The following is a 16,030-nucleotide window of genomic DNA, read 5'->3' as shown; positions in this document are numbered from 1 at the left end:
GTGGCACATAATGCCAGCATTTATGAAGCAGAGGTGTGAAATTGCTTGAAGTTTTAGGCTAGCCTGTACTACACAGTGAGACCCTGTCTAAATCAAAAATAAACAACACAAAGCTCTCATATAAACTAGTACACTGGCATTTTAAGTTCAGGCATTTTTGGCATCAAAATGAACAAAGCCAAGAAAATAGCTTATTATTTTTTGCTTTAAAAAAAGTTTAAAGCCTGCCGGGCGTGGTGGCGCACGCCTTTAATCCCAGCACTTGGGAGGCAGAGGCAGGAGGATTTCTGAGTTTGAGGCCAGCCTGGTCTACAGAGTGAGTTACAGGACAGCCAGGGCTACACAAAGAAACCCTGTCTCGAGGAAAAAAAAAAAAAGTTTAAAGCCAAACTACAATTCTTTAAAATGATTAAACATCAAAAAAACATGTCTTCCTTGCTTTTCATTAAATGCAATGATTTGACATTCAAAACAAGAAAATAACATTACCAAAATATGGCATGATGGTGCATGCTATATCCCAGGATTTAACACTTCAGGAGAGGTTTGTAAGTTTGACTCCTAGTGTGCACTATACAGTGAGATCTTGTCTCAGAAAAAAAAAAGAATACATTTGGATGTTTGGGGCTAGACAATTAAATTCTCAAAAGCTTAATAATTATAATGAAAAACGTCATTATAATAACTAGAAATGCAAATTCTTTTACATTTATTTAAACTGTGCTTATGTTTAAGGCTGTGCAGTCAGTGTCCACGGACAGTGTTCAGAGGTCCATTCTCTCCTACCATTTGGGCTGTAGAGACTGGACTCAGGTCATCAGGTTTGGTAGGAAGTGCCTTTACCATTTTAACAGCCAGAGAAATGCAAATTTCTAATATTTTCTTGTTAAAGTTTTGAACATCACAGATTTCATTTTTAAAAATCACAAACTATGGACCTTCTGAATTGAAGTTATTTATTTAATGCTGGTATTCAGAAAACTGTCACACAATCCTAACATGCATCATTCTCAGTCAAGCAAGAATAGTTTACTGAGCGCGCACACCATAATACTGTACATACAGTTCCACTAATTGTGGTGCCAGTCTGCTCTCAGGTAGGCTTTTATAGGAAAAAACAGGTTCCAAAGTTTAAAGGGCAAGGAGGGGGGTAGTTGGCTTATTAGACAAATTATTATTAGCTAACCTTTAAGCTGATTGGTCCTGAGTGCGGGAAGGAGGGTGGTAGCTGTGTGGTGAACAGGGGACTTTCAGAGCACTGAGGTAACAGAGAATGAGTATTATCATCACAACCTTTGGTTTATTAGTAACATTCTCCAGAGTCAGCCACAAAAACCATAGTGAGCTCAAATGTAGGTACAGGAAGGGCTGCCCGGAGTCAGCTCTGACTCAAAGTATTTCAGACATAACCATTCATGTTGACCTTTGATGTGATGGGTCCTATGTAAAGCTTTGTGGAGTTTCGTAAGATTAGCAAACCTCATGCCGGGCAGTGGTGGCGCACACCTTTCTTTAATCCCAGCACTCAGGAGGCAGAGGCAGGTGGATTTCTGAGTTCGAGGCCAGCCTGGTCTACAAAGTGAGTTCCAGGACAGCCAGGGCTACACAGAGAAACCCTGTCTCGAAAAACCAACAACAACAACAAAAGAGATTAGCAAACCTCATACAGAACATTCAAAACATACAACAAAGCAGGATGTGTGGTCAGCATATCCTTGAGCCAAGTCACTTCTCTGTGTCAGTGACTGGAAGGCATGTTACAGCAACAATATAAAAAAGCTGGCAGGCATGGAACAAAATGGCCACACTTATTCTGGGGGGAGAAGGGTCAATCATCTTCCTACTGCTCCATAATAATTTTTTTAAAAAAGATTTATTTATTTATTATATGTAAGTACACTGTAGCTATATTCAGACACTCCAGAAGAGGGCACCAGATCTTGTTACGGATAGTTGTGAGCCACCATGTGGTTGCTGGGAATTGAACTCAGTACCTTTGGAAGAGCAGTCAGTGCTCTTACCTGCTGAGCCATCTCACCAGCCCAATAATTTTTTAAAAAAGTATATGGGTGTAGTAGCACACAATTTTAATTCCAGCACTTGAGAGGGAGAGGTAGGTGGTATCTGTGAGTTTAAGGCCAGCCTGGTCTACAGAGTGAGTTACAAGATAGTCAAGGCTATGTGACAGAGACCTGTCTTAAAAAACAAAAACAAAAACAAACAAACAAACAAACAAACAATAAACATAAGCCTAATTTACCACACATAGAAAGCAGGTAGATTTATGGGACATGCAATGGCTTACGTGACTAGATTTGTAGTAACATTATATAGCAGACAGCACCATGTTAATGTTGTGGATTTGGTCTAATGCAACTTATATTAATTTGGTCCCCAAAATTACATAGTATGGCTGCATATAAGATGCTTATGGACCCTGTCCTCAGTTGGTTTTGATTGGTAAATAAAGTTGCAGTGGCCAATGGATGGGCAGGGAGACAGAGGGAGGACTTTAGGATCCCCGGGCAAAACACTGAGGAAGCAGCAGCAGGAGAGAGCCGCCATGCTGGGAAAGGAGTGAAGACCAGGCCTAAGAGGTGCAGAAGAGAGAACACAGCCAGCATTTAAGAAAGAGTCAGGGATTGTGGTGCAGAGAGAGGTGCAGATCTGGGTTCGGGGCAGCCAAGATGGAATATAGGCTTTAGTAAAGATGAGTCAGGAATGTTGGAATGTGTGTTTGCTGCATGGAGGTTAGGAAGTGGCCCAGCCACTGAGCTGTTTAAGGCATATTAAAATAAAAGGATTTGTGTATGTGTGTCTTTCATTTGGAAACCTAGAACATTGGGGCAGATGAGGAATGCACCAATACCCCCAGATTGATTTGAGTAGTTAATTGTTTCAATCCAATACTCACTCTTTTCTGGGGTTTGTTTGTTTTTACCTTATGTAAATACATTGTTGCTGTCTTCAGACACACTAGAAGAGGGCGTCAGATCTTGTTACGGGTGGATGGCTGTGAGCCACCGTGTGGTTGCTGGGACTTGAACTCAGGCCCTCTGGAAGAGCAGCCAGTGCTCCTACCCACTGAGCCGTCTAGGGCTACAGAGTTGTTCAGATTAATAGAACCCGTTATCTTTTTTTTTAATCATTTTAACGTTGTGTTTGTGTTTCTGTCTGTTTGTGGGTATGCACACATGAGTGCAAGTGCCCACGGATACCAGAGATGTCAAGATTCTCCTGGAGCTGGCTATGAGCCACCTAATGTGGGTGCTTAGAGCTGAACTCAGTTCCTAAGACTCATATAGTGGCTCATGACCATCCATAACTCCAGTTGCAGAGGACCCAACACTTTCTTGTGGTACCTGAGGGCAGTGTACACATGTAGTACACATATAAGCAAATCACTCATACACATAAAACAAAACAAAAAATTTAAATAAAAACACGTCTAATTAAAAAAGTCTATGTACTACTTGCCCTATAGTTTTTATTTGCTTATTTTGTCTATGACTTGTTTTGAGACAGCTCTCACTCTATAGCCTGAACTAACATAGAATTCATTATATAGCTTTGTCTTCAAACTTGCAGTAATTCTCCTGACTTGGTCACCTGAGTGCTGGGATCACTGGCCATGTGACCCCCTGCAAACTAAGAAGAAAAGGAATATAGGAATGGTGGTAAGAGACAAAGGCAGTAGTATCAGGAATTCAAGAATACCACTGGCTACAGAGTGAGTCTGAGCCCACCTTGGTTCCCTGTCTTCAAAAAGGAGAAAACCTCATTAGCCTGATAAAGTACATCTAAGAGAAACATGACGAGAGAGATAAGCAGTAGTTAAAGCCCTCCCTTCAAAAACTTGAGGACCACTGTTCAGTTCCCCAGAACCCTTATAAATGCTCAGTGGACTTGGCAGCATATAATTCCAGCATTCAGTAAGCAGAGACAGGGGATCCCCATAACACAATGTCTAACCAAATTAGCCACATTGATTCAACTGAGTTCAACTGAGAGCCTGCCTCAATGATTAAGGAGGAGGGCAAGAAAGGCAAATGAGTAAGGATTCTAATGTCAACCTTGAGCTTATACACACACACACCACCATCACACCCATAGACAGGAACATACGTATAAACATACAGACATAATGCACACACATGAGTTCAAAAAAGGAAATATATAACCAGACCTAGACACTTCTAGTGGTGGGATAAGTCTCCAGGAGCTGGGGTAGGAAACTGAGAGCCTCCAGCAGTCAGATCAGTGCTGCTGTCAGCTGCAGTTACAGACGCTTCCTTCTGCAGTGGACAATGGTTAACTGCCAAGACTCATAAGTGTTAAAATGCAGAAAATACATGTTGAATGTTCAGCCATAAATGGGACTACAGCATCCATAGCATCCTTTCCAGGGTTCAGGGAACATTGTGGAAAAGAGGGCAGAAAGAATGTAAGATGTGAGGGATGGGATGGAGGGATGTGGAACAGTGACTTCTGGGTATGACAAAACATGGAGCTCTTAAACATACAGTAGCTATGCCACCTGCCTAAGTCCTAAACAAGATTGGACCCATCAATGTCCTGCCATAGAAGAGACTCACGAAACATAAAACTGTACATACATACATACATACACATGCACACGCGCACACACACACATACATATTATGACTTCATTAAGAAGACGAAATTCTTCTGTAGAAAACTATCAAAAAATAAGATAGCTAAGATGTAGTACATCCAGAAGACATAGATACTCATTACTTACACTATTCATTAAAATAGGCTTTCTCTGTCCTGGGAATCAATTTGTAGGCCAAGTTGGCCTCAAACTCACAGAAATCCACCTGCGCTTGCCTCTGCCTCCCCAGTGCTGGGATTAAAGATGTGTACTACCAGAAGCCAGCTCTACTCCTTGTCATAAATACCATTTTAACATTAAACCTTTTACAAAAATGCCAAGATACAGGTATACTTAGCTGCCCATCACTTATACTTACTGATCGGGCACACTTTTTGGGGGGGCTGCTAGAAAGTCCATCCAGTTGCCCATGTTCTCCCAGAAACCCTGTCACTTGGTCCAAGAAAGAAGACACATCCAACTGGTGCCACTCTACTAGCTTCTGACCTAGAGATAAATAAATTAAAAAATCAAGATATATAAACATAAAATAACTTGTCTAATCACAGTCATTAAATAATTGACATATACATAAAGTCTGCTACAAATTCATATCCCCATTTCTTACTAAAGTCACAAAGTATCTTTATAACCTACTGACAACATTAATTAAAACTCAGATAAACTATCTGTTTGCATTGTAGTCATTTAGGAAGAATTTCAAACAAAGCAAAAATCTAAATAGCAGAATCTAAATAAAATATAATCAATAATTTAAAACAGCTCACCCTCTAGTTCTCTAGAGGAATACGACAAGTACCTAAAACAATCTCATCAATTTAATAATAGAAAACCTAAGGAGACCCAATAAAGGTGATTGATTATATCAGTTTTTCTTTGAAAGAATAAAATGTACAAATACAAAATGTTGTTACCCCCAAGTTTCCAGAACCAGATTCCCTAAATAAACACATCCAAAGTTGTTTACACAACAAGACTTCTCTTAACTATCACATTGCTGAAACCAGATCCAGTCAAAAATTAATCAGTTGTGAAAAATAAAGGCTATAATTTGCTGTAACTTACCTGTCCGTGGATCTAAGATGGAAACATAGGGGAAATCCCCTAGCTTATAAAACTGTATGTATCTCTGACCTTCCTCACTGTCGTGATAAACCTGTTAAGCCAATAACATTTTTAAAAAGCGTCTTAAAAAAAGACCACAATCTTGTTATCTATTAAGAGCAATGGATTCTTCAAACAAGCCTTGACAAACATGTTAAGTTCTTACCCCCTTAAGCAGAAGTAATGAGGTTCAGATTTCACACCTTACTCTTGCCCCCTTTTGAGAACATCATAAACACCAACCCATGCCTCCTTTCTCAGCTCAGAAGAGGTACTAGTAGTAACTTCCTTTTCATGTGTTAGTCCATCTGTGAATTTTTTGTTTTTTCTGAGACAGAGTCTCCCTATACAGCTCTAGCTGTCCTGGAGCTCACTATGTAACCAGGCTGTCCTTGAACTCACAGAGATCCCTGTCTCTGCCTCCCAAGTGTGCCACAATGTCTAGCACTGTATTTGTATTCTAGTAAGTCATATATATTAAGATTATAAGCTTGAGAACCCAACATTTTATTAGGCAGAGATGTTCAGTCACTATTCGACTAAAATAAAAGGAACTCTGACATTAGAAACAATCCTGGAAGCTAGCAAAGGCCTGACTCATCAGATACAAGTGCTTGCAGCACAAGCCTGACAACCTACAGTGGAAGGAGAAAACTAATTTCCAAAAGTTGTCCTCAAACCACCACACCACACATTGAGACATATAATACATACACAAATTTATAATAAAAACAAAATCCCACTGAATTTACCAGATGTAAAACACAAGCGGGTAAATGAATGGCACTAGTAGTACATCTTAGATAAGTTTACTTAGTTGTTTTCAGTAACTTTTTTTTTCATTTTTTATTTGATATTTTATTTACATTTCCAGTGCTATTCCAAAACTCCCCCATACCCTCCCCCCCTTCAGTAACTTTTTTGTTTGTTTGTTTTTTCGAGACAGGGTTTCTCTGTGTAGCCCTGGCTGTCCTGGAACTCACTCTGTAGATCAGATCACTGTCGGCCAGTAACTTTTTAAAAACTAGATATTGCCGGGCATGGTGGCACACGCCTTTAATCCCAGCACTTGGAAGGCAGAGGCAGGCAGATTTCTGAGTTCGAGGCCAGCCTGGTCTACTAAGTGAGTTCCAGGACAGCCAGGGCTATACAGAGAAACCCTGTCTCCAAAACCCAAAAAAAAAAAAAAAAAAACCAAAACCTAGATATTGAAACTGGGGCTGGAGAGATGGCTCAGTGGTTAAGAGCACAACCATCTGTAATGAGATCTGATGCCCCCTTCTGGTGTGTGTGTCAGAAGATAGCTACAGTGTACTTACATATAATAAATAAATTATTTAAAAAAAAAAAAGAAAAGAAAAGAAAAGGAAATTGAAACTGGATCTGCCTAGGGTATAACCCCCAACTACTCAGATGGCTGACATCAGAAGATTATGTAGTCCTTATTTGTGGTGGTTTCAAACACTAAAAAAGGAGCTGGGACAAGTGGACAGGACAGCCAGGGATACAAAGAAACACTGTCCCAAAAACCTAAAAATAAATAAATGATAAATAAACTAAGGAGGATGAAGATTTGCTTGTAGGTGGCCCCAGGCTGAATCCAAAGTAGCGAGCCTCTCCAAAAACCAACCAACTAAACAGAATGAAACAAAAGGGAAATTAGTGGTAGAGTGGTGGTTTGAATATGCTGGGCCCATGGGAAGTGGCACTGTTAGGTGTTCATTGTGTAGGCAGGTTTTGAGGTCTCCTAGTGCTCAGGCTCCACACAGTACAGGGGTGGGGGGTAGGGGGTGGAGGGGCGTCTTCTGGCTGAAGATCAGGATATAGAACTCTCAGCTCCTCTGCAGCACCACGTCTGCCTGCACACTGCCATGCTTCCCGCCATGATGATAATAGACTGAACCTTTGAAACTGTAAGCCAGTCCCAATTAAATGTTTGCCTTTGGGGCAGTGGTGGTACCCACCTTTAATCCCAGCACTTGGGAGGCAGAGGCAGGCAGATTTCTGAGTTCAAGGTCAGCCTGGTCTACAGAGTGAGTTCCAGGACAGCCAGGGCTACACAGAGAAACCCTGTCTCCAAAACAAAACAAAAACAAAAAAAAAGTTTGCCTTTATAAGAGTGGCCTTGGTTATGGTGTCTCATCATAGAATAAAACCCAAACTATGACAGGTAGGCTACCTGTTTTAACTAGATAATTTATACAAAAAGCTATTATAGCTGGAATACTTAGGAATACTATGTTAAGAACAAACAGTAAAAGAGTAAAAAACACAGGCTAGAAAACATATCTTAATATTTCCCGAGCGCCCTAAGATCTTTTACACACAGCCAGTGGCCTTATATAGCTATTAAATAGATAAAATAGTCTAATTTAAGGTGGCATGTGCTATAAGCATGAAATACATACCTTACTTTGAGAATTTAACACACACAGTTAAACAGAAACATAATGCCACTAAAATGTTAATGTTCTATCATACATTGACTTAAAACATATGATTAAAGTTAATTTCCCTTTTCCCTTGAATTTTTTTCAGATGGTACTTCTAGAGAAATGTCAACTGTGTGGCTTAAACTATGTTTCTACTGAGCTGTGGAGCTGTAGATAGTCTTGTCAAGGTGCTCCTGAAGTATGATTGAACTCACTTTTTCCAGTTTATAGCCCCATTCTGCCTCTACAACATCCTATACTATAAAAACAAATACTAAGAAAGCTTTAATTAACTGTTGTTCTCACCTGCCAGAAAATGAAATGTTCCCGGATAATATTCTTCACAGCTTCATTGCTCCATACATCACGGTTGAGGCACTGGCATGCAAAGTCTTGTACATTTTGAATGTTTATCATCAGCCACTTATTCTGCATCTGGCCACACTCTTTGGCCTGTAAGAGTAAAATTTCCATATAGACACTTAGCACACTTTTAAAAATGACACTGAGGACTCATCAGTTCTCTGTGCAGAGCACAGTGGTTAATACATAAATTCACAATTGGCCAAAGTGAGGAGACAAGCATCAGTGGCGTGCTCAGGCACACATGGGACATCTAGAGTACTGTCCCTCCTAGCGCTAGGCTTAGGGACCATCATGAAAGAGAGAGTTAAAGTTTTAAGAGCCAGACATTGGAGAGGACCAGACTACAACATTTATCTTCCGGACCATGACAGGACAACATTCTAGCCTGGGGTATGAAGGAAAAGATATGAGTCCCCAACTGAGGAGCTACTGACAGATGATGGCTGCTGGGGCAGGGAGAACCAATTCTATCATCCCTGGTAGAGTGACCATGCTCCAGTGGATGTCCTCTGGACCATCAGGGTAAGAATAGCACATACTGGACTTGATGGTTGTTGACAAGGCAGAGACAGGGGCTACAAAAGTTAAGAGGAATGCCCAGGTTGAGTGTGAATCTGTGTGTTAGAGAAATAGGGGATAAATATGATAAAAATATATTGTAACAAATTCTAAGAGGGTACACACCTTAAACGCACTGTGTAGGCAGAGACATGTAATACATACTGAGTTCCAGGGCTACAAAGAGAAACCTTGTCTCACATCCTGCTGTCTCCCCCAAAAGAAATTATCAATGATTAGTAAGGATAGTTTTAAAAATATCTAGAGGCTGGGCTGCAGTCTAGAAGTTAAAAAGTAGTTGATGCTCTCATGGAGAAATGGAATTTGGTTCCTACAACCTATGTCCAATAGCTCACAGCTCAAGGAAATCTGATGCCCTCTGCTGGCCCCCGGGGCAACTTCTATTGCATGTTTATTTATACACACATATGCAAGTAAATAATACAACTTTTAAAATGATATCTAGAATTTTTGGTATTATACAGTACGATTTTACACGTTTAATTCTTGTGGTGGCTGTCAACTTGACTGGTTTAGGAGAAATACAGGACTGGTGAAACGTTCCTGTCTCTTTGCTGTACTTCAGAAAGCACAGATCTGTGGCACATGAGTAGGAAAAAAAGGCCCACTCTGAAGTTAGCCAGCACCAGCCACTAGATGGATGGGAATTGGAGGAAGAAGTGTATATATGTCCATAAGCCCATTTCTTTCTCCATGTACACATGTGGTCATTGGATCATTAGACTCCAGCTCCCTAGTAAGCCTTCAGCACCAGAGTGGAATAGCTGAGACATAGCTTCTTGGATTGAGCAGCTGCTGTGTTCTGTTTCTCTAGTATACAGATAGCTATTGTTGAACCACCAACTTTTACCATTAAGCTAACCTAAGAAGTCGTCACACACCCCCTCCCAGCCAATAACATGCACGATAGTCTAATGACTCTGCCCCTTTAGAAACTTCAGTTAGTACATAAAGCAGAGAAGAGAATCTAAGAATCTTGGCTTCTAGCTAGCTGCTTGTGCCCCACCTATGAAACTGTGCTGCCCATTTTCTGCAATAGTCTTCCCCCTCAACAAACCTTCCCTAGAAATGTCAAATATATTGAAGGTATAATAGTTTTAATTTTTATCAAGTTTGTTTGTTTTTAAAGATTTATATGTTTGAGTGTATATATGTACGTGCCTCCTGGCTTTGGGGACCAGAAGGAAGCATCATATCCCTTGGGACTGCAGTTAAAAGCCACCATGTGGGTGCTGGGAACTGAACCTGGGTCTTCTGCAAGAGCAACAAATAATCTTAATTGCTAAGCCATATCTCTAGCCCTTGTTGTTTTCTTGATGACAGATATTCTCACTATGGTGATACAATCAACTACACCTGCCCTTTTTGGGGTTATCTTTTTGTGTACTGTATAAAGACTGTTTTTTATTATACAAATGCTAATTTCTGGCTACATCATATTTTATAAATACCCCCTATATCATCCTCTGATTGGTTTAATAAAATGCTGATAGCCTATAGCAAAGAAGGAGAGAATAGGTGGGACTTCCAGCAGACAGGAACTATGGGAGTCAGACACAGAGGAAGAAGCACACAGGGACTAAAAGACAGGTAACTAATGAGCCATGTGGCAGAACACAGATTAACATATATGGGTTAATTTAAGTTATAACAGCTAGTTGGAAAGAGGCCTACACAAAAACCTTAAGCATTAATAATTAATAAATATAAGTCTTCCTGTCTTTATTCAGAGGTGGAGGACACAGAAAACCCCTAACAGTTACAAGTCCCAGGAAGTTTTCCTCTGCCTTTAGGAAAGCTAAAGCCAGGAAGACCAGGGGAGAATGTATTCTGCAATTAGATACACATACATGTACTTCCAACATTCCCATTACAGGTCTGAAACAACAAATAGCAAATATGCACAAATTTAATGCACTGCCACACTGAGACCAAACTTTTATAATGTCAGGCATGACAGCAAAACTAGTACAAATTCTTTTTCCTTCTTCATAATTTCATACATAATCCATTCTTCATTTATTGCCAGTTGAAATAGAAGTCAGTGTAACCCTTAAGTATATTATGCAGAAATAGTTAAGATACCAATTTTTTATATAAATGATTTTTTTTTCTCCTAGAAAATAAGACACAAGGTGCCGGGCAGTGGTGGCGCATGCCTTTAATCCCAGCACTTGGGAGGCAGAGGCAGGTAGATTTCTGAGTCCAAGGCCAGCCTGGTCTACAGAGTGAGTTCCAAGACAGTCAGGAATACATAGAGAAACCCTGTCTCGAAAAACCAAAACCAAAACAAACAAAGACACAAGTTAAATAGAGGACACAGAGACAGGCCAATCTCTGATTTTTTGACCAGCCTAATCTATACAATATGTCCAGGCCCCATGATAAGACACTGTCTCAAAAATAAAACAAATAAGACACTGAAATGGTAAAAACGATTCATAGTTATAACACAGAATCTCTTAACAACTTACTGTTTCAAAGCTGCCCTTGTGCATCAAGTCGATTGGGGGCCGAAATAGATCTGCAAGGGTGGTTAGTTTCTTATCTATTGCTCCTCCATTTCTTAATTCCTGTTCCTGCCTAACTGCAACACAGAAAGATGGAGAAGTTTTAATTAACCATAAAATGTAAGTGCTAAGTTACATAATAAACCAAAGATCTTCTATTGACTGAAGAATACTGAACAGCATGCGTGGCCTCAAATACAAAAAGCTAACGATGACTGGAAAAAAAATGCAAAGAGGAGTTAAAAAAAATAAAATCAGGATTTAAAGGTTGTTCTCTAGGCCAAAGGATAAAAAGAGAAAATTAAATTAGTTACAAATAGTCATATTGGGCCAGGCTTACAATCAAAGCTACCTGGGAGGCTAACACAAGAAAAATCAAAGGTTCAAGACCAACCTCCACCCAACTTACTGAGAGACTACCTCACAATAAGAAGAAAAGCTAGTTGGGGATCTAGCTAATAGTACCTATCTAGTATACATGAGACCCTCCCTGTGTTTAGTCCCCAGCATCATTAAAAACAAATACGAATTCACTATGAGATGAGGATTCACCGGAGTGGTAGAGTGTTTGCTTAGATTTGGTCCCTAATAGCACATCAACTCAAATTTTTTCACATATTCATAAGCAAAAGAAGAAAAATTTCAGAACCATTGCTCTAACTCTCAGAGTTATCCTAACTCATCCTCTGTGTCTAGCTCCTAGTTTTAAAGACTCTCAGTAGAGGCTATGGACACTGCTGGTACCATGTACTAGAAGAAAGAGCATAGATTCCTTTGACAACTTAAGCAATCACTTTCAACCATTCCTAAAGTTACAGGACCTATCTGTGCCCTGACCAGCTCACTCTAAGTTACAAAGCCAAACACAGTCCACACATTTCTCATATATAAAGTAACTGTCCTTAGACACTAGATGATGGCTCAGTAAGTCTGGGCACTTGCTACCAAAATTGATGGTGCCAATTTGATCCCCAGGTAGGAAAGACCAACTCCAATAAGCTGTCCTCCAGTTAGAGGACAAAATGCACATCATGGCCTGTACACCATCCTGAACAAATAAACATACATTGACCTTTCTTTAGAATTCTTTAACAAGTATGAGCCAAGATACTTCTACATATTCCACAGAAAGGTATGAGCTGTGCTAACTGGTTTTATGTCGATTTGACAAACTACTCATCAGAGAGGAGCCTCAATTGCTAAAATGTACATCAGTAACTCTCAACCTTCCTAATGCTGCAACCCTTTAATACAGATCCTCATACTTCAGTAACCCCAAACCATAAACTGTTTTCATGGCTATTTCACAAATGTAATTTTGCTACTGTTGTGAATCATAATGCAAATATCTGATATGCTGGATATCTGAGACTCCCTGAAAGGAGGTTGTAACCCATAGGCTAAACCACAGCTGTAGGGTATTTTCTTAATTAGTGGTTGATGGGAGGGAGGGTCCAGCCCATTGTAGGTGGTGCCATCCTGTGCTGATGGTCCTGAGTTCTATTAAGAAAGCAGTTAAGCAGCATCCTTCCCATCCCACTATAGTCTGTCTCTGCATCCACTCCTGCCTCAGGTTCCTTCCCTGATTTGAGTTCCTTTACTGACTTCCTTCAATCATAGATTATGAAACTATAACACAAATAAACCCTTTCCTCCCCAACTTGCTGTTGGTCATGATGTTTCATTTTAGCGATAATACTCATAACTAGGGCAGTGTGTGTAAGTACATGGATGTCAGGGTATTTATGTGGAGTCAAGTACTATTGGCAGGAGTCAGTTCTCTCTTGTCACCATGTGGGTCCTGGGGTCAAAACTCAGGCTTGGTAGCCAGTAATCTTTACCCAAAATCTAGATGTCTCAAATTTCACTTTTTAAACATGGTGAACCACAAAGTATTTAGAAATAATACTAATCATCTTTTTTTCTTTTTAACAAAAAGGAAGGGGAAGAGAGAGCTGAGAGACTGGCTCACAAATACCTACTAGTTTCAGTTTGAAAATCTCGGAAACCATCAAATATTGAACGTGCTGGCCTTCTCCTTTTAGGAGCTGTAGGAAAAAAACAGAACTGATTAAAAATTAAAACATTAATTTTGAAAATTCTAAAGATATCCCTTCTATAAGCATTTCTCATTCTGTACTGTTTTATGTGTTTGAGTATTTCCCTACATGTAAGCTGTGAACTATGTGACCAGAAGAGGATGTCAGATGTCCTAAAACTGGAGTTACAGATGGTTATGAGCTACCACAGGGGTTCTGGGAATTGAACCTGTGTCTTTTCAAAAAGTAGTCAGTACTCTTAGCTACTGAGCCATATCTCCAGTCCTCAGTGTATTTTAAAGCTTCTATATTCTTAATAGTGCCGCCCCTCAAAACAAACAAACAAAACAAAAAATGAATTTCTAGGACAGCCAGCACTACACAGAGAAAACCTGTTTCAAAAAACAAAACAAAACAAAAAGCAAAGCTCAGTGGGTAAAGCACATGTTCTGTTTTCAAAATAAACAAAAAGTCAAGTTATGAACAATCATCTTATCATATTAATAAGAAAATTAGAACTAGGTTAAGAAAGACCAGGACCCCCCCAAAAGTTTTTTTGTTTTAATTCAGTTTAGTTCTAGGGGCTAATCATACTTTTTAACATAAGATTTAAAATGACTTTATTAAAATGTCATCTTCCATTAGAAAAATGTTCTCAAACTTTAAAAGACAAGTAACAAATGACTCATGTACAACATAGAAAATGGAGACTTTGCTGCTGCTGTTTTGCTTTTTGAGACAGGGACCCTTCTCTCTACATTGCTCTGGCTGCCCTGTAAGTCACAATGTAGACTAGGCTGGTCGCCAGATCAATCTATCTGAGTGTTGGGATATAAAAGCCGGCACCACTATGGCCAACAGAAAATGGAGATTTTAAATAACTAATTCACTGTAACAGTTTAAACTGACTTATATATGGTAAGTCTGGCCAGCATGTAACCAAACCAATGTCTCACATTAATAATGATTAGAAGGCAAAGAGTCCAAAAGTCTCTTACCCCATATCAAAGCATCTTTTTCTACAAAGTATGCATTTCATTACTTAGGATAATTACTTTTCTCTTAGACTCACTAAGTTAAAAGCAAAACAATTTTTTAAAAAGATTTATTTTATATATGAGTACACTGTTGCTCTCTTCAGACACACTAGAAGAGGGCATCAGACCCCATTACAGATGGTTGTGAGCCACCATACGGTTAATGGGAACTGAACTCAGGACCTCTGGAAGAGCAGTCAGTGCTCCAAACCACTGAACCATCTCTCTAGCCCTAAAAGCAAAACAATTAAAAATACAAAATCAGGTGGGAGAGAGACAGATAGCTCATCAGTCCAAATCAGTTGCTGCCTGTTCAGGTCCTAGCACCACAGGGGGTCAGCTCACAACTATAGGAGATCCAACACAAAAACACAAATTAAAATTTAAACGCAAAACCAAAAATCAGAAACTTAGGGCTAGCATGAAATCCTGAATTTGATCCCCAGCACCTCATAGACATGTAGTGGTGGCACATGCCTATAATCACAACAGAAATGTAAAGTCATCTATGACTATATGAGTTCAAAAACCAACCTGGGCTGGCTACATAAGCCTACTGAAAAACAAACAAACTTCATTGTTTTATCATGTTTATGTCATTCATAGAAGCACACACAACACACCAATGTTTATGCTAGTTAACAGGCCAGGCATAGTGCTACATGCCTGGAATCTCAGTAAAATCAAAGGTTGGAGGTCATAATGAGCTACAAAGTAACTTCAAAGCTGTACTGTCTCAAAATAAAAGAATCACAATTACCCTCAAGAATAGATTTAAAAAAAAATAATGGTTGGGATTACATTTTTAAATAGCTTATCTGAATTTTAAAAATTTAAATCAGGGGCTAGAGAGATTGGCTTAGCTGTTGAAATCATTGGTTGCTCTTTCAGAGGTCCTGAGTTCAATTCCCAGCAACCACATGGCGGCTCACAACCGTGAGCCATGCATGTAACAGAATTTGATTCTCCCTTCTGGTGTGCAAGAAAAAAAAACACTTATATACATGCATGCACGCATGCATGCACGCACACACGCACAAGAGAGCGCGTGCGTGCGCACATATACACCCACACACACAAATAGAACTTTGTCAGGCAGTGGTGCCACATTACTTTAATCTTAGGACTCAGGAGGAAGAGGCAGGCAGATCTGAGTTCAAGGTTAGCCCAGTCTACATAGCCAGTTCTAGGTCAGCCATAGCTACATAGAAAGACCCTGTCTCAACTAAATGAAATAAATTGAATCTAATCGTTTTTGTTTTGCTTACCTTTCCTGTTTAAAAACAGATAAAACAAAAACAAAACAAAACAACAACAACAACAACAA

General features: G+C 39.6%; 1 protein-coding gene across 3 annotated transcripts in view; it reads right to left on the bottom strand.

The window, feature by feature from the left end:
* The window catches only part of Ubxn7 (UBX domain protein 7), a 61,548-nt gene that overhangs the window by 12,729 nt on the left and 32,789 nt on the right, over window positions 1–16,030 (bottom strand). The window contains exons 4-9 of one of the 3 annotated variants that reach the window (XM_011245880.3): window positions 13,610–13,675; window positions 11,592–11,704; window positions 8,479–8,625; window positions 5,702–5,792; window positions 4,995–5,122; window positions 351–1,258 (exon numbers count right to left, since the gene is read on the bottom strand). In XM_011245880.3, coding sequence (XP_011244182.1) covers window positions 1,178–1,258; window positions 4,995–5,122; window positions 5,702–5,792; window positions 8,479–8,625; window positions 11,592–11,704; window positions 13,610–13,675 — 626 coding nt within the window. In that variant the 3' untranslated portion in view covers window positions 351–1,177. Of the gene's footprint in view, window positions 1–350; window positions 1,259–4,994; window positions 5,123–5,701; window positions 5,793–8,478; window positions 8,626–11,591; window positions 11,705–13,609; window positions 13,676–16,030 lie in introns of those variants that run through there. The other 2 variants (NM_177633.4, XM_006522079.4) reach the window with 2 other exon arrangements.

Source organism: Mus musculus, chromosome 16 (genome assembly GCF_000001635.26).
Source record: "Mus musculus strain C57BL/6J chromosome 16, GRCm38.p6 C57BL/6J".
Taxonomy (NCBI): domain Eukaryota; kingdom Metazoa; phylum Chordata; class Mammalia; order Rodentia; family Muridae; genus Mus; species Mus musculus.
Note: the sequence above shows the minus strand (reverse complement) of the source record. Positions and strands in the feature narration are given on the sequence as shown.